General features: G+C 60.7%; 2 protein-coding genes across 3 annotated transcripts in view; both read right to left on the reverse strand.

The window, feature by feature from the left end:
- Nucleotides 1-5,111, reverse strand: part of PHF12 (PHD finger protein 12) — a 32,342-nt gene extending 27,231 nt beyond the window's left edge. Inside the window, exons 1-2 of the mRNA XM_027726757.2 lie at nt 4,681-5,111; nt 4,214-4,395 (exon numbers count right to left, since the gene is read on the reverse strand). Coding sequence (XP_027582558.1) covers nt 4,214-4,395; nt 4,681-4,746 — 248 coding nt within the window. The 5' untranslated portion in view covers nt 4,747-5,111. The remainder of the gene's footprint in view (nt 1-4,213; nt 4,396-4,680) is intronic.
- Nucleotides 5,112-5,729: 618 nt separating this feature from the next.
- On the reverse strand, nt 5,730-20,868 carry SEZ6 (seizure related 6 homolog). 2 transcript variants are annotated; one of them, XM_027726781.2, is made up of 17 exons: nt 20,468-20,868; nt 12,351-12,920; nt 12,145-12,278; nt 11,040-11,232; nt 10,532-10,717; nt 10,289-10,457; nt 9,732-9,898; nt 9,455-9,649; nt 8,952-9,090; nt 8,672-8,868; nt 8,400-8,594; nt 8,131-8,322; nt 7,854-8,051; nt 7,714-7,752; nt 7,493-7,613; nt 7,306-7,408; nt 5,730-6,650 (listed from the first exon to the last, which is right to left on the reverse strand). In XM_027726781.2, exons 1-17 carry the CDS (start codon nt 20,529-20,531, stop codon nt 6,621-6,623), a joined length of 2,892 nt encoding a protein of 963 aa, XP_027582582.2. In that variant the 5' UTR covers nt 20,532-20,868; the 3' UTR covers nt 5,730-6,620. The 2 variants fall into 2 exon arrangements, with proteins under 2 accessions (XP_027582582.2, XP_027582581.2); XM_027726780.2 differs by having other exon boundaries at nt 5,730-6,666.
- Between the last annotated feature and the right edge of the window lie 1,468 nt (nt 20,869-22,336).

Raw genomic sequence — 22,336 nt, forward strand, 5'->3', positions numbered from 1 at the left:
AATGCCAAAGATAAAGCAGAATATGAACAAGGTGGGGAAAGAGTTATCAGATGTCCTACCAGCCAAACACAACTTTTTTCCATTCTTTGTTAGAAGCACTAAAACAATGTGACTCATAGAAAATATGCAAAACTCCAGTTTAGCTTCCTCTGCTGCTCTTTGCAGCTCTGTTACTCCTGTTCTTCGACACCAGCACTTCGGTGAAGACTGCCAAATCAGAGGGGAAATGAGCCAAACACTGGAAACATAAACACGAGGAGGTGTTGCAGAAGGTTTGACGGAGGCAGCAGGCCCTGGTACGGACGCGGCCTCTCCCAGCTCAGCCGTGGGGTGAACCCAGCAGCTACGAGGAACCTTTTTGCTGGGCAGTGCCACAAAATTGGTACTGTCTGTTTACATAACTGGTCAGCTTTAGGCGACTGAGGTCACTCTGCCAAGCCAGCAGAGCTGCACAGCCAGCGGCGTTGAGATTTACAAGAGGGACTTGAACCGCAGCATTCAGAGAGGTTGGCGCTTTTGGGCTCCTCCAACCAGAAACCCGGGCAGGGAGACTTTCAAAAAAATAAAAAGAAAGAAAAGAAAAAAAAAAAACACCAAACACAAAACTGTTCTGTGTTGGTTCTCCCTCCTGTTGTCACTCCCCTCCCCCAACTTGTTAACTAAACTTTTCCTCTCCCGGGGATCTTTCTAATCCTTCAGTGAAGCCGTAATGAATTTGCAACATCAGTCACTTTGCAAACCCGCTTCAATGTGAATCAAGTTTACTACAAGCTCAAGAAAACACAGGGAATTCTAACAATCACATAGCCAGGAGGAGGATATAAATGGGAAAGAATAGAAGTACTACTGGAAAATTCGTTTTCAATCATGTAAAGAAGGAGCGTGCACCATCCCCAGGGGCCTGGGCTAAGGCAGAACATCAGGATGGAAATACACATTAAGCCATTACCCAAAGCAGCAGATTATGGGCAAACAGCAGAACCAAACGTCGACTCCAGAGCCAAAGATGCCACGTTCTGTTTCCAACAACTATTAAGAACCCAAAAAACCTCTCTCTGTAAATTCAAACCTGAAGAGAGTCATCTGACTATGATAATAATCCAAGTATGTTGAAACTAAGTATCTGGAAGGGATTTTACACTTTCCCGTATCCCTCCCACCAGGTCAGTTTATCTGCAGCCAGGGTGGGAACCCTCCTAACCCATGGACTCTCACAGTACCTGTAGCAGCTTTATCCTGAACTACTGATTACAAAACAGAGTTGTGGGAAGAGCTGACACCCCAACAGATGAATTGGGAAGTCACTTCCACCTACATTAATTCAGGAGAGCAGTCCTTCCACAGTGTATCAACAAAACTTGTTATTTACCATCAGAGCTGTGTAATACTACCAGACTCGGAAAGTTTTGGGAGTTTTGGCCAAGTGCCTTCTGTTTTCCACAGAAGACAACAGGTTTAGGTGCTAAACTGAAGTTAAGGCAAACTGCTGAAGTTTGAGGGCCACGCACTCACCTAACAAAGTCAACTTACTTGCTACAGGTTTAAACAACATGACATAGAAGAACCTTCTCTATGCAGGAAGGAGCAAAACTACCTCCTGGGCCACTGAGCTGGGCCAATCACACCCCTGTTACCCCTTTTCTTTTATAATATGGCCTCTCCTATACAGCTTTAATCAACTGATTACCAATCCTAGGCCAATTAAGAGCTGCTTTTTTGTTTTCTTTTATGCTATACTGATAATCAATGCAACCTGATACTAAAGTTTACAATAAACATTTAAAGAACAGGTAAGCTGTCAACACAAATCAGTTAGTGTGCTCCAGCACTGCTATTCAAACGACTTAAAATGAAGCCTTGCATTACAGCTGCTATTCTTTAACTAAAAAAAGGAGGCAGAAAGGAAATGGCAAGTGTTGCCTTTATGCCCGAGTTTATATCCAGAACGGAAGTTTACTTTAAGCAAGATGTAGGAGGTAAAGAGAAGAAAACACAAAAACAAAACCAGAGCATCCCTTTGAGACTACCTGGGTCACCTGAAGGCCATGGCTGAGGGTTGGACAGAGGTCCAGAGGGAAGGAGGTAGAACCAAGGTCAAGCTGGAGGCCTTTAAGTGAAGCCTTTCCACACTGTGCCACCTCCCACAGCAGGGTCTGGGCTACTGTCGAAAGGACTGCCTGAGACACCCCCCAGGAAAGACAACGAACAGAATTGCCTCTTTCATTTCTCTTCTGAACAGTGATTAGGTAGCCAAAGATACATTTTTTTAAATAATTACAACATAACTAACTCGGGTACAGCCAAAGCTTTACAGGTATCCGATTCACATGATTGTTTCCCACTCGCTAACTACACAAAACTCACCAAATTAAGCCATGAAATTCAGCCATGCACAAAGTGGTCTCACTTATGGTCAGGTTTAACCAGGACTCAGAGTCACTCTACAGCCTTAGTCACAGCTCTTCTACCTCCAAAGTGAAGTTTTAGCCATCACTCCAGCCTCACTAAGAGAAGGCTTGGGATGTGTCAACCATGCCCGGCAGAAGAATAAAACCACCCTTAAATTAAAGCTCATCAAAAACACTGGGCAAAAAACAATGATAATTAGTATCCTCCTAGTAAATATTAGAGGACCTGCACTACCACCAGTAGCACTTCCTCAGGGTAGGAGGGATGATGTCATGGCTGCACACTACAGCATTGTCGGGTTCGCCTGGCTACGCGCTGCTAACGGGACACTCCCTACACAACTGTGACCACACACTCAGCTTTCCTGGTATCAGCAACCAGTTTAATAAGTGTTCACAGACCTGCAATTAGCACAGAAACGCAGAATAACCATCGAGCAAAAATCGAGATCAGAAAGAAAGAAAAACCCAACAGAATAATAATAAAAAAAAAAAAAAAGCAGAGGAGACAGCTGTAACAGGGTGGCAAACAAAGCTCCAAAGCATGAAAGAGAGAAAGGAATGTGGTTAAAAAATCTCCCCTAAGGAAGAATACTCTGTACGCCCGAGCTCCAGCTGTTTGACTTGCCCTGCTCCCTCCTCCACTCCATTATCCACTCTGGCTGCGCTAATTTAACACAAACTGCCCGCCTGTGTCAACTGTTGAAAGGGGGGGGATTTCGGCAAAGAGGCCTCGGATGCGCCCAGGCTTCGGGTGCAGGGAGGGAGAAACTATGGGGCAGAAAGTTGAGGCCGCCTTTGGCGGGTCGCTTTGTGCCAAGAGCTCGGGAAGCTGCGAGGGAAAGGCAGCAAGAGACATTCCCGTTGCAGCCTCCACCGCCTCGAGCTCTGCCACCGCCTCCACACGCGCCTCGGCTCCCACCCCGGCACCCGGATTTGCATGCAGAAAGCTCTGCCTTCATCAACAAAGCCACACAACTCCCAGCAAGAGCACCCGACAGCCCCCCCAGCTCACGGCGGACACCCCCATGGATGAGACAGGCAGGTCGGAAGAGTCAGGAGGGACGGGAAAAAAAGGAGGGAAAGGAATAAACCCGGCCAGTGCTAAAGTCTGGAGGCCTGGATTTCCACAGGGAAGGTATTTTTCACATTCGAGATACTGTGGGGAGCGCTGCGAGGGTTTGGGAGTCATATATGCAGCCAAAATGGCGCTGAGAATAAAAATATAATTTAAAGGAAGGTCGCCATATTGTAAACAGTGAGGCAGGGAGACACAGAGACAGCAACCTCCATTATTCCCAGCAGCTGCAGCAGCACGGAAGCGCTGGGAACGTCAGGCCTGGTGCAGAGACGCCACCACCGCCTCTCCCTCTCCAGCCAGGGCCCTCCGGAGGGTCCCCCCCCAGGCCAGGCACCCCTGGAAAGGGGTGAAGAAAGGAAGTTACCCGCTGGCAGGGGGGTGGAAGGCCAGGCAGGGGCAGCACCAAGGCAGCCAGGCCGCGCAGGCAGCGGCCTCGCTCCTCCTCCAGGCCTCTCGCCCGCTGCTCAGCACAAAAAGAAAGGAGAGGGACGGATCCCCCCCGGCCCCATAGAAAGCAGTGAGGGAGGGGGAGGTTTCACCTCGGCCGCTGGGAATTAGCCTGGGGGGGAGGATGGACCCAAGTGGGGTTTGCACCTCCTTTTTTGTTCCTGCCTGCTCTGCCCGGCCCCGCGTCCCCCCCTCCCCGAGACCTAACGGGAAGCGGGAGCGGCTGGGAGGGAAGGTGCTCCGGGCAGACCCGGAGGGAGACAGCGCCGAGCCTTACCAGCACTGGAGGTGGAAAGCGGCGGGGCAGTGATCGCAGCACAGCAGATCCCCTCCTTCCTTGCAGCTATCGCAGCTATCGTGGTTAGTGGCCCTGCCACTTCGCCTGGGCTCCTTCTCGGGCCTCCTGCTCTTCTTCTCCCCATCTTCGCTCTTGGGGGGAGCCAGGAGGGCCTGGATTTGCTGCACATGCACACACAACAGAGCGGGCTCTGAGGGGCTGCACCGACCCCGGTCCAGCGCCCTTCTCCCCGTGCCCAGTGCGGAGACAGCAGTCCCGGGCCCGCCGGGGAACACACAGAGTCCCGGCCGAGCCTGCCCCGTGTCCGGCAGGGCCTCTCCGGGGGCCGCCTCCGTCCCTCCGCACTTCCTTGTAAGGCCACGGGGGCTCCGGGGGGGGTCCCTCGCCATCTTGCAGCCCCGCGGCCTCCCCGGCCCAGCCCCGCCGCGCCGCGCCCCGGACCTCACCTCCATGAGCCCCCCAGAGGTGTCCAGGTCGTAGACGATCGTCTTGGTCTCCATCTTCTCCCACATTCATCCAGCCCGGGAGCGGCCCCGAGAGCCCCCCCCGGGCGAGAGGGAGCGAGGCGGGGGACGCGCGGCGGCCCCTCAGCGGCGGCTCCGCGACGAGGCGGCGGCGGCGGCGTTGTGGGGATGGTGGGGAGGGGGGGAGGGGACGCGGCGCGGCGGGGGCGGGCGGGCGGCGGGGCCTTATCCCACGGGCCGCTGCGGCTTGCGCGCCGTCCTCCTCCTCCTCCAGCCGTGTCCGGGGGCGGCCGCGGGGGGCCCGGCGCCCGCTGCCATGGCCGTGTAGCGGGTGTGGGTGTGCGTGTGAGAGAGGGAAGGAGGGAGGGAGGGGGCGGCGGCCCCGCGCCCGCCGCGGCCGCTCTGGCTCCGCGCACGCCCCGCGCTCAGAGCGGCGGCGCCGACGCTCCGGGCCCCGCGCGCACGCGCACCCCGCCCCGCCCCGCCCGTCGCGCGCGCATGCGCGGGTCCCCCCGCCCGCGCCGCGCGCGCGGACCTGGCGCGGCGGCAGCGGCGGCGGCGGAGGGCGGGGGGCGAGGGTGGGGGGGACGGAACGCGACTCACGCGGCGCCACCGCGCAGGCGCGAAGCCTCTCTTCGCCCGGTCTGGCTCCACCCTTTTCCCCACCTGGCTCCGCCCGCTTTTCCCGCCTGGCTCCGCCCCTTTCTCGCGCAGGCGCGTGGCTGCCGTCACGTTCCAGGGCGGGAGTAGGGAGGGGTGTGGGGGTGTAGCGCGCGGACGCCGGTGACGTACCGACGCGGGGCGGGGAGCGCGCGAGCGCCGGCAGGGGGCGCCCTGCGCGCGGCGCGCGGGTGAGCAGGGGGCGCGTTTTTTCTGTATGACGTCACACAGACGGAGGCCACGCCTCTTAAAGCGGCAGCGCCCCCCCTTTAGGGGAGCACGGGGGCTCGAGGGGTCATGGGGGTCCTAGGGGGGTGGAGGTGCACCCCCAATGGGGGCTGCCTGGCCCCGCTGAAGAAGACGCCCATCGCTTCTTCTAAAACACCAGTTCTTTTTATTAATGAAACAACCAAAAGATGGGGAGGGGGGCGGTGTCCCCTCCAGACAGGGGGCCGGGGTCACCAGCCCGGGCGGGACGCGGCGGTGGGGTGGGGGGGCATAGCCATGCCCGGTGCCCCTGCCCACCCCGTCACCCCCGGGGCGCGCGGGGGAGGACGCGCCGGTGGCGGAGGGGACCCCCCCGGGAGGGCGAAGCAAGCGGGGGGCCGGGAGCACACGCAGCATGCTGGGGGGCACGGGGGGGACACGTCCCTGCGTGGCGGCGGTGGGAGACACGAGGGTGCGGGGGGACCACCCCTTTGCTGGGGGTGGCGAGGGGGGGCGAGGGTGGGGGGGCACCCACATGGTACCCACATGGCCACTCAAGCCTCTGGCCCACCCCCCGGGGCTTTATCCCCTCCCCGCTGCAGCCCCGGGGAGCCCTGTCCTTACCTGGAGGTCCCCACAGCGCTGCTCCCCCTGCCTGGGTCCCTCCTCCATCGCGGGGGCTGGGGGGGCTGCTGTGCCCCTGCGGGGGGGGGGGGTCTGGGGGAAGGGTGGAGCCCGGGGGGGCAGAATGGGAGGCGGGGACTCTCACTGGCTCAGGGGGTGGGGGGGGGCAGGATGGGGTCCAGGGACCCCCACTGGCTCAGCCCCCCATGAGCCCGGTGTGGGGGGCTGGGTGACAGTGGGGCTCGGACAGACCCCACAGGGGTCTGGGTGGGTTGGAGGTGGCAGGGGGGTGGCCGGTGCCCAGGTGGGTCCCACCAAGCGCTCGGCTTGAGTCTCCTTGGGAGAGGTGTTCCCGGCCCGTGCCGGGGGCCGGTGGGCACGGGGAGGCCCGGGAGGGGTGGCTGCGGTGCCCAGCTCCACACTGCCCACGCCTAGATGGACACCTCATACTCCCTCGTGTCCTGCAAAGAAAACAGACTGCAAGGGGTTGGACACTCGGCAGCGTGACGGGGTGCCTTGGGCAGGGACAGGGCATCTCCCACCCCGTAGGGACCTGGGGGCACATCCCAGACCACAGATGGCCCTGGGGATGCAGGTACCATCCCATGTGTGGTCCCTGGACAGATACTCAATCCCGTGTGTAGTTCCTGGATGGATGTCCAATCTAATGCATAGTCCCTAGGATGAATGTTCCAGCTGATGTGCTGTACATGGTCCCTTGATGGATATCCCAGCTTGATATCCCAGACTGATGTGTGGTGCCTAGATGGATGTCCCATCCTGTGAACAGCCCCTGGATAGGCATTCCATCCCACGTGTTGTCCCTGTGCATGGTCCCCGGACGGACATCCCAGCTGATGTGTGGTCTCTGGATGCATGTCCCACCCCATGTGTGGTTCCTAGATTGATGTCCATCCTGTGAATGGTCCTGGGATGGTTGTCCCATCCCATGTGTGGTCCCTGGATGGATGTCCTACTAATGCACTGTCCCTGGAACACAAGACCCCATCCCACACCTGCCCCACCCCATGCACAGCCCCTGACCCAGGTGCCTGTGAGATGTAGGGTCTCTGGGGTGCCCAGCCCCAGTCAAGGGGTGTGGGGGCCAGTACTTACTCCTGTCTCATAGGTGGGATTGTCGAAAGCTGACTCCACGGTGATATGGTCGTAGGGGTGGGAGCCAGCAAGGGGCAGCTGCAGGGCCGGCTTCCCCTGGAGCCTGTGGGGAGAGAGGGCAGCTGGGGCAGGCAGCAGGGGGGCCACGAGTACCCCACGGGGCAACAGGGGCCAGTGGGCCACTCACTTGGAGAAGTAGAGATAAATGCCCCCGATGAGCAGGGCCACCACCAGCACGGGCAGGAAGACAGCGATGGCAACGTTGGTGCCCTCCAGTGCCGTCCCCGAGGGCACGGCCTTGGCTACAGCTGTGCGGGAAAGTTGGGGGCTCACTGAGGGGACACCCCACAACGTCCGCACCCCAGGTGCCCCTCTGCACCCAGGCACCCCAACACCCCTTGCCCTTACCATCCAGGTTGCGGTTGCTGTAAAACTCATCATAAGAGGCTGCAGAGGGTGAAAGAAAGAAAGAAAGAAAGGGTGGAGTGAGAAGTGGGATGCCAAGCAATGCCAGCGGGGTGCTGGGGTGAGTGTGTGGGTCCTCTCACCCGCCTTGCAGATGGGAGGGGGGCCGCTCCAGCGCGAGGGGTGCCCGGGCAGGCAGCGCAGGCTGCCCTCGCCCAGCAGTGCCCGGCCGGCAGTGCAGGAGAAGTGTAAGGTGGCTCCTGCCGGGTACAGCCGCCGCTCCGGGTTCTGCCTCCCGCCCGCCGGCACACCGGGGTTGTGGCAGGGCTCGTATGTCTCTGCTGCAGGGCAGTGGTATGGTGGCATCAGCGCTTGCCATCAGCTTGGGTGACATGCCCAGGGAGGGGGTACCCAACTCACGGATGCACTTGGGGAGACGGTCGCTCCACTTGGGCCCCCCTGCAGCACGGTCATGGCAGGTGAGAGTCCCAGCACCCGCCAGGACATAGCCTTTGTCACAGACGTACTGCACGGTGGCTCCCACAGGGAATTTAGGGTTGGAGACCACCCTGCGGCTGTGCTCAGCATCCCCAGGGTCCCGGCAGGTTGTCACTGCAGGAGGGATTGACCAATGGTGATGGTGGCCGGGGACACACCGCAGGGCAGGGGGACACTGGCGGGCCACTCACCCCGCTCGCAGGAGGGCAGGTCACCGCTCCACGTCAGGTCCCAGTGGCACATCAGGAGGTCAGTGCCGGTCAGCTGGAAGCCAGGGTAGCAATGGAAGGTGACCACAGTGCCATGGAGAAGCTCCGGCTGTGACGACGTCTTCCAGCCATTGGCAATTTCTGGCAGCTCGGGGCAGGTGTCGTTGCGGGGGACCTCTGTGGGGATGGAGGGGTGAGCAGGGCAGCGGGGACAGCAGGGACACTCGTGACACTGTCCTGCCAGTGGGGCTCACCAGAAAAGTGGATGACAAAGCCCTGTCGATAGGCGAAGGGGCCGGCACCAGGGTCAGACTGGAACTGGACGGTGACGTCAGCAGTGGAGGCGTAAAGCTTGAAGCGTCCGCGGGCACCCGTGTACTGACCCAGGATTCGCGCCGTCAGGTCGTCCCCGTCATAGAAGGTCAGCATGTCCCCCGAGCCGAGCCGCAGCCTGGGGCATTGGGGCCATGAGGGCGGGAGGTGCATGGACCCCCCCATCCCACCATCCCCATTCCGGGCCATCCCCACACTCACACGCGGACATCCAGCATGATGCGCTTGTCCTCCTCCACGTGCAGCCCCCAGATGCAGTCCTGGCCCTTGCCATACGCCTCTGGCCAGTTGGGTGACAGCACCACACCAGCTGTGTCTGTCAGCTCCCCGCTGCACACCGCTGTGGGCAGACACCGGGCTTGGCACCGCCACGGGGCACCCACCACAGCACCCTCCACCCAGTGCCCAGGACCTAGTCCAGCACTTACCATCCCCACTGGCTCCAGCTCAAGCACGCACCATGATATGGCGGTTCCAGCACCCATTGTAGCTCATCCCTGTCTCCAGCACCCACCATTCCCATTGTCTCCAGCTCCCACCATGTCCCTCAGCTCCAGCAACAACACGGTGGCTCCAGCATCTCTCATGTCCCATCCTCAGCTCCAGTGTCCACAGCAACCCCCAGCACCCGTGGCACCCTCCAGACCCGACACCCATCAAACCTCCAGTTTCAACCCCCCTGGCCCCCCAGTCCTGGCACCCACCACGGCAAGCTGGTTCTGTCTCGTTCCACTGGGGGTCACTGGGGTCAACGCACTCGATGATGGTGGAACCCTGCTCCAGCGTGTAGCCAGGGTCACAGCTGAACTCCACTGTGGTGCCCACAGGGTACCGGGGGTCACTGGCCGTGAAGTTCCCATACTTGACGAAGGGCTCATAGCAATGCCCCTGCTCGAAGGCTGTGGGCACAGGAGCGAAGGTCTGCAGGGGCCAGGCAGGCACAGGGATGTTTGGGTGCCCCCCTACGCCCCGGCCCCATACCCTCATAGCGCAGTGCCATGCCCGCAGCAGCCCCGCTGCTGTCGGTGGTGAGTTCCACGAAGAAGTGGCGCCCAGTGCTGAGCAGCCCCTCGATGGGCAGGTACTCCACCTCGTAGGAGTCGTACACTGGTGGTGCCTCCACATTGTTGCCATTGCGGATGATGAGCCTGCCAAGGCATGACAGGGGCAGGGTGCTGTGGTGGCCATGGCCAACAGCACCATGCTTGGGCATGGTGAATAGCACCCACCCTTGGGCATGGCTAGTGGTATCTTCCTTGAACGTGGCCAACAGCACCCATCCTTGACTGTGGCCAATGGCCAACAGTGGCCGCACCTGGCCAACTACAGCCATCTTTGAGTATGACCAATGGTACCCATCCCTGGTCGTGGCTGATGGATTCCATCCCGGGATATGGTCAGTGATACCCATTCACATGCATGACCAGCATCCCCCATCCTTGAATATGGCCAACAACACTCATCCTTGAACACAGCCCTGTGCGGGGCTGCCCCAGAGTGCCCCTACCCCTCAAGCCCCCCCAGCCTCAGGGCCAAACCTGTCATCGTCCTCTGCCAGTGACACCTTCTCAAAGTGGAGGTGCAGGCGGTGGCCATCGGGCGCCTCCAGTAGCCAGTGGCATGTCAGGTTGTTGCTGTAGTTCCCAGGGAAGCCGGGCGAGACGATGCGTCCCACTGTGGCATTCCGGACTACCCCACCGCATGCGGCTGCGGGAGAGGGACCATCAGTGGCCAACTGTGCCGTGCTGGCTGTGCCGTGTCCCCACGGTGCCGGTGCTTACCGAGGCAGAGGGGCTCACGGGCGCTCCAGAAGGGGCGGGTGGCGTTGCGGCAGAGCAGCCGGCGGGCACCCTGCAGCTGGTACCCCGTGGTGCAGCGGAAGCGGGCGTCCCCACCGGGGTGCAGGCTGCTGACAGAGACCTCCCCGAAAGCCGGCCGTGCTGGGAAGGGGCAGCTCAGCAGGTAGGCTGGGGGCAGGTGGTGATGTTACCAAGGGCAGGGGGGCAACATACCCCTCCAGATCCCAGCACCCACCTCCCCATCCCCCCACAAAATGCCTGGGTGCTGCAGGACTGGGTGACATGGTGCTATGGCTGCCAGGAATTATGCCAGATGAGCCTGTAATTGCTCACACCAATTAGCTCTCCGTGAGTGTTCTTCACCCGGTCAGTACCCCCTTAAACGTGCCAGCGGCACAGATAAACTCGTGGTGCGTGACCACACTCCAAGTTAGTGCCATGTCAGTAGGGAAGGCCCCCAGGGGGTACAGGGGAGTCTCTGTTCCTATACCTTGGTAGTGAAAGTGGTAGGATCCAGGGCTGGGGGGTCGGGGACTCTGGAAGCGGAGGGTGAGGAGGTTGGCTGGACTGCGGATGACCTGGCCCCGCAGCAGGAAGGACTCGTTGGCCAGGAGGATGGGCTCCAGGCCCCCTGCACTCTCCACTGTCAGTGTCTCCCCCTCTGCCAGGCTGATGTTCTCCACCTGCAGGGGACACAAGTGTCACCACCACAGCATCACCCCACATCCAGCTCAGAGCTGGTCCTTGAGTGGCTTCTCCATGGTCGATAGTGCACTGGAGCTTGTCTGCACAGGGCAGCACCTTTCAAACATGGTTAGCAGTACCATAAATCATACTCCATGCCAAGAGAGGCTGGGACCAGCCAGCAGCCCTGCTGGAGCACCATGACACAACCAGACCCACGCCGACAGCCTCGTCCACAGCCAGGTGTGTGTGTGTTCCAGCCCCTTGGAGCAATTTGCTATTAATGATCTTAATTAAGCTGTGCTGCATGGTGAGGAGCAGCAGCACTGGTGAGTGTGGGCTGGAGTGAGGCTGATGGTGGAGATGCTGCCTTTGGCTCACCACCAGCTTTCAGCAAGCCACGGCACTGCCCTGCGGCACCTTCAGCAGCGGGTCCAGCAGAGACAGGGACACATGGCCACGTGCCGCTGACAGCAGTAGCATGTGCCCTCAGCACAGCAGGATTTGCTGTCAGCCTCTGCTCCTGGCAGATGGGCTCTGGGCGTTCCTGGCTCTGCACCACAGCACGGCACCTGCCGGCGTTGCTTACACCTTCTCCATCAGGGCTTCGTTAATTAAATCTCACAGCACTTCTTTGTGATGGGTGCCAGCCACGGCAGCTGGTGGGCACGGAGCATCCTGGGGCATCCCATCAACTCATGCACCCACATTTCTGCGCTGGAGCCTGAGGATGGGCAATGCCCTGAGCCACTCTGCTGGCTTAGGGACACAGGAATGGGAACAAGGACATGGACAAGACCATGTGCTTGCTGCACCCTGCACAGCCACACAGCCATGGCAGGGAGCAGGGGACATCCCACACTTGTCTGCAGGCACTTGGCACCCTGTCCCACCCGCAGCCCTCAGCTCACCTTGAGCTCCACACCATAGCCAGGGTAAACAGAGATGGTGTAGGTGCAGTCCAGGCTGCCATCATAGGGGACACCAGCTGGCTCCGGGGACACCAACCAACCCTCAGGACCCGCCAGCGTCCGGTTACAGGGAGCTGATGACAGACAAGATCCCGGCTCAGTCGCACTTCACCCCAGTTCCCCCCAACTTCCTCCCCAGTACTCACCTGGCCCCTGCAGTGTGGTGACGGTGGTCGTGGTGATGGTGGAGGTGGTTGTGGTTCCCTCCTCATCCCCAGGCACCACAGCAGCCCCAGTGCGGGGTGCCAGGGATGTGCCAGCAGTGGTGGGTGCCTGGCTGGGGGATGCAGTGCCTGACTCTGACACCCCAGGGGGGGACCACGAAGGATCAGCATCTGGCACAGCCCCCCACGCCTCCCCCCATGGCCCGGAGCGCCCTGCTGGTGTGGTCAGTGGGTCAGTGGGGAAGGCAGGCCGAGGCAGGGCAGGGGTGTGAGGTGAGGGCTTGGGGGCTGGGGGGCCAGGGGCCGGCTGGAGGGCACCGGAGGGGAGGAGGGGGCCAGCACCAGCGGGCAGGAATGGTGCCTGGGCCAGGTAGTCCTTCTTCAGGAAGGCTTCATGCAGCAGGTCCTCCAGCAGCGGGTGGTGGTTGAGGATCTTCAGCGTGGGTGCCGTGCTCACAAAGTGAGCCTCTGTCTCCCGCTCCGCCGGGGTGGGCAGCGCCGTCGGCTCAACTTCAGCGCTCTCCCCGGTCTTCCTCGCCAGCCCGTTGAAGCCTGGAGGGAAGAAAGAACATGGGATGCTGGGAAAAGGTGAACTGAAGCTGTACTGGGGACTGACAGGGAACGGGGAACTGGTGATGAACTAGGGACTGATGCTTCAGCATGGACCAACAGTGTGCTCGATGTGACACCTGGGACCGACCCTTGGCCATGGACTGATGCTGTGTCAGGTATGGATGCAGCTCTGGGGACTGGTACCTCACTGGGGAATGATGCTGGGGCGGTATCACAGACCTGTGCTGCACTGGGAACTGATGCTGCACCAGGGATCAACATTTCCCCATGAACTACTCTTTGACCACAGGCCAGTGCCTCTCTGAGGTTTAATGCTTTCCTGCACACCAATATTCCTTCAAAATCAGGATGGCAAGCAAGTACATCAAGCACATGCAGTGGGACCCCACCAACCTTCTCCCAGCATACCCTTCACTGGGGCAGTCCTGGCAATTAAGCCCTGGCTAATTAATGCACAGCTGCAGCTTGTATCACGTGAAGGGGTGCCCACCCCTGCCATGAGCCAGCTCTTCTGGGGATAGCCCTGGGGTTGGCGTTCCTAGTCACATATTATCCTTCTACACAGAGGTGGCCATGCTGTGCCAAGGGCCTCCCAGGACCCCACATCCCTGTGGTGCAGGCACACAGGTGATTAACATGACTGCCATGACCAGCTGCACCAGGAATGTCACTGGAGCCTGGGACCCTGCTCCTGGCCACCAGTGCAATGAGTCTGTGAGAACTCTTCTCCAGCCATGCTGTCTCTGAGTAACGTCAATCTGCAGGGGACCACCTCCACTTACGCTCCCCACCTCTCACCCACAGCCACAGGGATCCCCCCCACCGCAGCCCCATGTCCCTTCCCGAGCATTAGTCCCTGAGCAAACCCGCAGCATGCCCAGCCCAGCCGCTTACAGCCTTCAGACCAAAAATTAAAAGGGAATCTCATCAGTCCTAATGAGTCACCCAGCATCTCCCACTCCTGGATCTGGCACAGCACTGTCCCCTCTCCCGGCAGGCGCGACTCCCCTGCCCCTCCGTGCTGCAGCAGGGGGGATGCCATGGTGGCACCCAGCATCCCTCTGAGGCCTGATGCGGGGCACGAGGCCACAGCAGCTCGTGGGCACGTCTCGCTACCGTGCACAGGCACTGATGACACGATACTGCCAATTACCGGGTAATTATCCCGATCCCTAGCAGGGCAGGGCCCCGTGAAGATTAATTACTCTGCTACTGCTGCTTTTAAGGGACTATTAAGAGACATTATCTTGGGTGTGCAGCATGGTGGGGAGATGCTGGATGCTGGGAGGCATCCTCACACCCCCCTGCCACCCACCCTGTGTCCCCACTCCCCCACTGCCATTGCCCTGGCATGGTGATAATGCCCTGGGCACAGCAGGGAAGTGAACACCTGCCCACACTGGTTCTGAAAGGTTCACTTGCCCCCCAGCAAGGCCAGAATTATATTTTAATAGGATCCATTTATTTGAACATAAAAGTTAATGAGTTTATGCTGAAGGGCGCCAAAATCTCCGCTAGGCTTTAATAGCAGATTAGTGCTCAGGGCTGGGCCCTGCGCTGCCACGGCTGCCCCACACAGTGAAGGCTGGGGTAGAGATGCCCATCTCACCTTCCTGAACACCCCTGCCCATGGGCATCTCACCTGCCCGGAGTGCTGGGAGGCACAGTGGTCCCCATTGAAGCTACTGGGTGAGGCCAGACCCCACAGCAAGGATCCTAAAGCAGGTCCCATCTGGATACTGTGCATCCTGGCCTGGGGAGCGTGTAGGCACCAGACACTGCCCTGGGCTTCGTGGATTGATCTGGGTACCATGAGATGGTCCTGGCACCAGGGGATGCTCAGGACCCAGGATTGTCTTGACCCTCAAGGGATGCAGGATGCTCAGCCCACTGTGGAAGGCACCGGATGCCCAGCTGCTGCCACTCATGCCCCGTGAACACCACAGGATTAGAGCCTCCACCTCCACAGATGTCTCTAAGCAGCTTATCTCCAGTGCCACAACTATGTCCCTCCCACGCCCCCAAGGTGACCAGGGACCTCTGACATGGGACTAGCTATCCATCAGCCACCCCTCCGGCCCCTGGCACCCACAGGGACCCTCCAGAGCTCAGAGTGGGCACAGACCCTTGCAAAGGGGCTGTCAGGTCCCCACTGGCCATGCGCCTGCCGGTGTCCCTGGGCACGGCTACCACGTGCCCATGGCTGCAGCCAGGACGGGGTCCTAATCCCTCACATTGGCTTTGCTGGGCGGGAGTTTATTAACGGCAGCCGGGAGATGCCAGAGACTAATCCGGCTGTGGCGGGCGGCTGCCCCCCCAACGGGAATCGATGCTGCCTGCTGTCACAAATAAATAAATAAGGCAGCACGCGGCCGCCTGGGGAGCACCGATCGATGCTGCCCGCCAAGAAAGCAATAACAGAGTGCCCAGCTTGGGCAGGGGACAGGACAGGGCCCTTGGTGCCCCAGGAGCATCACAGTGCCATGGCATGGTAGTATTCCTTGCCTCAGTTTCCCCTTCTGTAGGAGTGGGCAGGCAGGAGGCATCTTGGGTGCAGTGGGGAGGGCCTCACAGGATTCCAGGTTTATTTTCCAATTTAAAATCCAATCTGGCTTTACCCCCATGGCCAGGGCCGGCAGCCGTGATTAATGAGCTGTCAGGCAGCCAATGCCACAATCCCCCACCCACAGCCTCCACACTCCGTCACCCACAGCCCCCAGCCCCCTGAACTGCTCCCAGATCCCAAAGCAGGCGCAGGAGATGGAACGTGCACTGTTGATGCCAGATCCCCATCTGTCCCATCCTGGTGTCTCTGCAGACCCCTAGCAGGGAGCAAGACTTGCTTTCAGCGGGAAGGCAATGTGGGCAGGAGCAGGCAGGGAATACAGGTGGGTGCAGGTGGTGGCTGGGCAGGTGTAGGCAGTATGGGAATACAGGCAGTGTCGGGATGCAGGCAGGCGTGGGCAGGCAGTGTAAGGATGCAGGCAGGGATGGGTGTGCACAGGCAGGAGCACACAGATGGCTTGAGGGGACAGGCAGGGGTGGGTGGGCACAGGCAGGGCCATGCAGCCAGCTCCCCTGACTTCCAGCTGACACCACTGCCATGCAGCCAAACCACTGGCACCCAGCTTGGTGAGCTGGGAACGCCTTTGGCACCTATGCTGGCATCCATGTCCTGCCACCCCGTGACCACCTCCATCCTGGCACTGCCAGTGACCCCAGATGCCCATGGCCAAGCTGAGACTGTTAGAGCAGCTGGGGAGGCAACCCAAGGGGTGTCCCGGTGGCCGGGGACACTGCCAGCGAGTATGGCCGCCAGCCCTGGCAGCTACCAGAGGAGCTCTGCTTTAATATTCATGGCAGCGCTGGTGGGGAAGCATTTGACCTTGTATGTTTTGCGATTCTCCTTGAATTGAACAGTCATTTACCCGCTGACACATGTCACGTCACCGCAACCGGTTCCCTGGAGCATCGCGGCGGCCGAGCGCCGGCTGACACACCGAACACCCCGAGCGTCACCGACACCGGGTGGGCGCGAGGGCAGAGCATGGCGAGCACCAGGGTGCCCATCCCTGGGGCTTTCCTCCCTCCCCACCCGGCGGATGCCAGTGGTGCCCTCATCCCCTCCCCGTCACCCACAGCCCATGTAATCCCAGTTCCCCGCTCTCCCTGTGGAGCTAATGGGTTTGTACAGCAATTTCCCTGCACGGCGGCAGCGGGGATAAATTGTATGTCTGCTGCTATTTCGGACCCAAGCACTGTGTGGTGCCACGTCCCCCCTCTCTGTGCTGATCAGCCCCTCCAGCTCTGCATCAGGATCCCCTGTGACAGAGACCTCACTGCTATGCCACCCCGTAGTGCCCACGGTGTGGACAGCAGTCCCCCATGGGGCTCCGTGCAAGCTCTGGACCCCCCCAGCATCCATCACAGCTCACCCTGCTGCGTGATAGAGGAACACCCAGCTCTCAGAGCACTCCTGGGTCCTGGAGGTGCCTGCCCAGCACGGGTGGGAATCAGGCAGGGAGAGCAGAGCCACGCTGCCCTCCCAGCTCCTATCTCCCCTTCCCTGCCCGCTGCCAGCGACAGTAATTGAAATCGGTTGCGGGAGGCGAGCGAGAGCTGCTTGTCGGGCTCTGCGTTGGGCTGCTCAGCCATGTCATCCTTCTCGCAGACACCATTCCCTCCCATCGCCGCCTGCTCCCGCCGGAGCCAGCATCCCAGCTGCCTCCAGCACCGGCTCCCTTCCAGTCAACCCCACACTCTGCCCCATCACCGCTCTTCCTATAGGATGAACCATCCATTTCTAGAAGCCACCAGGGGCTGATGCCATGGCCACATTCCCCCTTGCTGCCATCTCCCAGGGCAGCTGGGGACCACCAGAACCCACCCTGCCTGAGCATCACCCCACGCATCGCCCAGCATCGGCTGATCTGGCATTTCAAGCACCTCTCTCCATTTTCACAGGGTCAGAGCAGCGTTCTTGCGGCTGATTAATATTTGATCCCTTCAGCACAGCTCGTTACTGCATTTAAATTATATATGTAATAATTCCTACTGGCACAGCGAGCGTGCGGACTGGCTCCTGATGCTTCTCCTGCAGGCTGGGGATCGAGTGCATCCCCAGCCTTGGCCAGTGGGACCCCCCTGGCACCTCGGAAGATGTAATGAGCAGTGCCAGGTCTCAGCACAGGGCAGGCTGGCAGTAAGCCAGGCAGATAGAGGCATCCCCAGCTGCCTCTGGCAGGTCCAGGCAGCCTCTTCACCCACCCAAGGATGGTTGTGGTGGGAGCAGTGCTGGTCCTCCGGTTCACCCCATCCCTGGCAGCAGGAGGAAGGGATGCTGCTGTTCCCGAGCTCCCTGCCTGCGACTGGAGGGAATCCATTACCTCCCTGGTTATAGGCAGCTTTCAGAGGCAATCTTTCAATTGTGCGCATTTAAAGAATTGATTGGAAGCGAAATTATCCTCTCCCGTCGGAGCCACTGGAGACACAACTTCATCCGCTTCCCCCAGGGGCTGTTGGTGCTCCTGGGGGACCCCGCAGTCAGGGTCAGCCCCGGCCCCCACCCTGGCATGGGGTTCCATATGGGGAAACAGCCCTAGAGAGCCCCATGCCAGCCTGGGGGTCCCACTGGCAGCACAGGGGGGGCATCTCCCCACTGCTCTGTACCAGGCCTGGGGGTGCCCTTGTCATGTCCTTGCCCAAGCTTCTTTGTGCCCCATTTTCCCCCACGTCCCTCCTGCCCTGGCTCTGCCTGGCAGCCCTGCCTGGCACAGCACCCTGTGCTGAATTTGTTCCCACCACCGCAAACCCACAGACGATCCCTGCGGCAATCAGGCTCCCGGGGGATGGTGGGGGTGGTTGGCTCAGCCTGCGCCCCACATCCCCGCGGGACAGCCCTGCCCTCCCGCTCTCTGGCTTAAGAGCATTATCCAGATAATCCTGGCCTGGCGGCACGGCAGCGTGGCGGTGACGAACTCCTCCGAGGCATGCAGGGCACGGGAACACACGCCGTTAATTACTGTAGCAGACGCCTGCCTCCTCCCTCAGCCCCTTCCTCACACCGAGACCCCATCCTGCACCCACATCCCCAGAGACACCATGTCCCCATAATACATCTTCCCCACAGTGCATCTGGCTGATGTTGGATGCTGTAGCACAGCTCAAGGGGGCACAGCCAGGCCTTGCCCCCTGCCACAACCCGCACTGCTTCTTATTACCCCCAAGCTGCCAGGACCCCAAATTACAAGGAGCTCCCTTCAGTGTGGCTAAGATGACCCCTCAAAAAACATCTGATCTGCCATGGCTTTGGAGAGTTGAGGAGAAGAACTGCAGTGGGGCAGGGTGAATGGAGACTTGCCTGGCACCGTACCACCCAGCTGCAACAGTACTGCGGGGTCCAGAACCCACTCTCTGCTGGGGAAAATCCCTATGGGCACCAGGGGCTGGTGCTGCCCCATGGCTGGGGGAGGAGAGATGCAGGATCAGACCCTGCATTGCCATCACTCAGAGGGCATCACCAAGCCCCCAGCCTGACTGAGGGGTCCAAGATCCCCCGTGCCCGTGTCCTCCAGACCCATGGCTCATCCCCATCATGCACCAGCCCATCAATGCCAAGCCAAGGCCACAGTAACACTGAGGATGGTGGTGCTGCATGGAAATTGGGGTGCTCTGTGGAAGCCCTGCCTGATGAGGGACAGGGAGCTGGGGCCCACAGGCAGCTCCTACTATGTGACAGGGGGTACAGTGTGGACAGGACTCCATGGGTCCCAGCCCTAGGAAAACCTAAGCACCTCCCAGGGTATCCCTACTTCTAAGACACTGGGAAATGCACATGCAGAGTTTAATTAACTTTATTGATATTCAGAAATTAGGGGACTGACTAGAGGTAATTGCTCATTAGAAATCATTAAACTGACACAGTAAGCACCAACCTGCCTTGGGGGAAACCTGCCCTGCCCAGGGCTCTCCCCCCAGAACAGAGCCAGTGACACAGACCCCCTCCAGTCTCACCACCCCTCTGGCAGGGCAGGAGATGGGGGTGCTGTGGCATTGCCTCACTTGCTGCCCGCATTCACCCCCTCTCACAAGGAAGAAGGCTGTGGCAGCAGTCCCAGGCGGCAGAGCGAGCTGGGAATAGCAGCGGGCGCAGGGCCACGGCGCCCTTCCCCGGCTGGGCTCCGCTGCCAGATGGGGAGTTTATGTAACTCCCCGCACGGCTGCTGCCTGCAGCCGGTGCCCGCATCCTGCATCCAGCATCCCGCATCCCGCATCCCACCGGGGCCAGCGGGGCTGGACCATGACCCGCCCATCGCCCTGTGCATGGCCACAGTGGTCCAGGGCACCCCAATCCCTGACAAGTCTCCCCAAGACTCAGAGGGTCCCCAATCCTATTTTTGGGGCAGTGGAGCCATGAGGCATCGAGGCTGCCGGTGCCCCATGGGTGGCAGAGCCAGGGAGCCGAGCTGGGTGTTGGCTGCTCTCCTTGGGAAGGGCCAACACCAGCCATCCCCACGTTCCCCACGCCCCTCCCGGAGACGGAGGTGTCACCCCAACAGAGGAAGGGGGGAAGAGCCAAATGCCCCCGGTGCCCCGCGGTGGGGACTGCACGGAGGGACCGGATCACGGCACAGACAGACGAAGGGCGGCTCGAAGGGCTCGTTGACCGCGGGCACGGGTCCCGCCGGGCGCTGCCGTGCCTGCCAAGCCCCCGGTGCCGCGGTGCCCTCCCCATCGCCGGTAATACCGGGGGCGGCGTTGCACCAGCCCGGCTGCAAACCGCTCTGCGCGTCCCCGGTGCAGGTGATGGGGCGGATAACGGGAATGGGGGCGGGGATGGGGGGGGAAGAGATTCTCGGTTCACGGTGGGGGGGCTCGCGGAGCGCCCCCACCGCACCGGGGGCGAGCACGAGTTGGCAAAGTTTGGCGGCGACCGAGGTGGATTGAAGCCATCGGTACCGGGGAGGTGGTCGGTGTGTATGGCGAGGGGCGACCGGGGCGGGTGGGGGGTGTCGGCCGGCGCTTACCGTGTGCCGGGGCGCGGAGCAGCGCGGCGAGGAGCGGCAGGAGCAGGGCGGGCGGCGGGCCCATGGCCGGAGGCGGTCGGTCAGCACCGCGGACAGCTCCGCTGCGGGCGCGGCGGCGGCGGCGGCGCCCTGAGCGGCGCCCGCCGATACCGGGGACGGCGGGGCGGCCGTAATGCTCCGAGCGCGGCGCACGCCAATCCCGCCGATGGAGGGGGGGGCTCTCCCCGCCTCTCCCTCACCCCCCCCGCCGCCCCGCCGTAGTTCTCCGAGCGCGGCGCACACCAATCTCGCCGATGGAGGTGTGTGGGGGGGCTCTTCCCGCCTCTCCCTCAGCCCCCCCCGCCGTAACGCTCCGAGAGCGGCGCTCGCCAATCCCGAGGACAGGGCGGGGGGGCGGCTGTAATGTTCCAAGTGAGGCGCTCGCCAATCTCAGGGACAAGGCAGGGAGCGGGGGGGGGGGGCTCTCCATCTCCCCCCGCCGCCGTAACTCTCCGAGCGCGGCGCCCTCCAATCCCACAGGCTGGGAGGGGGGGGGTGCTCCTCCCTGCCACCCCACCCCCACGCCGTAACTCTCCGAGTGCGGCGCCTCAAAATGCTGGAAGATGAAGGATGGGGGAGGGGGACCTCCTACTCCCCCCCGCCCCGAATCCCGGGCTGGGAGCCACGGAGGGCTGTGGGAATGGTCCTCGGTGTCCACCCTATCATATCCTGCCTCCCCGCCATGCTACACCCTCCAGGACGCCCATCACAACCCCCCTCAGCTGCTCTTCCCCATCCCTAAATAGCCCAGATTTGGGCTGGGCTCATCATTCCCCCCAAGCAGAGACACCTGGATGCAGGACAGCCCCCACGGCACAGAGGGGGAACCCTTTTCCTTATGGGGGGGTGCAACACCCCCTCCCCAGCCCCCTGCCTCGAGGACCCGGGGGACAGCCAGCCCTGCGATGGGCAGATGGCATTGGCACCGGCACCAAGCGGCTCCACGCTGGCTGATGGATGGCTCTTGCGGGTGTTAAAAATATGAAAAACCAGCTCTTTGTTTAATAACCCCCCTCCCCATCCCTGCAAAAGCCCAGATGGCTTCGCCTCGCTGGATCCCCCGCAGCCTGGCCAGCCCCGCCGCACACACGGCCCACGCAGCCAGCGCCGGTGCGGGTTTATTTTTAATCCCGGGTCCTGCTTTGCTGACACACATCATTCCTGTCACGGAGAATGGCGAACCACGTGCCACACAGATTGGCATGGGGAGGAAAGGGCAGGGGCCAGGCCCACGGCATGGGCTGTGTGCCGCCAGCCCCACAGCTGCAGTGGGAACGGAACTGGCAGTGATGCCAGGATCCTTCTCATCCCAGGGGTGCTGCTGGCTCTCCCACAAAGCACTTCCAGCTCTAAAACCAAAACTTTGATCCGCCGGTAGCTCCATTAATGTTTAATGCAGCAAAGCCCTGGTAGGGCTCGGAAGACGAGCATTTTGAGGCCAAATTGAAGTTTCTAATATTATGATATTCAAATAATTTTAATCCACCCGATGCTTCCCCAGGCACGAACCTGGACTGCTAATGAGGGGCTTCCTTCAGAGGCTGTTGGTTTTGACAAAAAACAAACAATTCTTTGCAGGTGACATCAAAGCATCAGGAATGCTGAGGGCTGGGGAGGAAAATGGGGCCGAAAATGGGGGCAAACGTGCCTGGAGCCAGCATGCTGTGGCCGGGTAGGAAGCATGCCATGGTTCCCTCAGCTCCTTGGGGAATGATATTGCTCCCTAATTCTTTTTTAAGTGCTGATTTGTGCTTGATAGAGTATAAGGCCAGCACAGCTGGATGATAGGACTTTGAGAAGCTTCAGCTGCCATTCCAGGATACACCAGGT

The sequence above is a fragment of the Pipra filicauda genome, unplaced genomic scaffold, assembly GCF_003945595.2.
Source record: "Pipra filicauda isolate LSUMZ 115617 unplaced genomic scaffold, ASM394559v2 scaffold71_size5581439_pilon, whole genome shotgun sequence".
Classification (NCBI taxonomy): Eukaryota; Metazoa; Chordata; class Aves; order Passeriformes; family Pipridae; genus Pipra; species Pipra filicauda.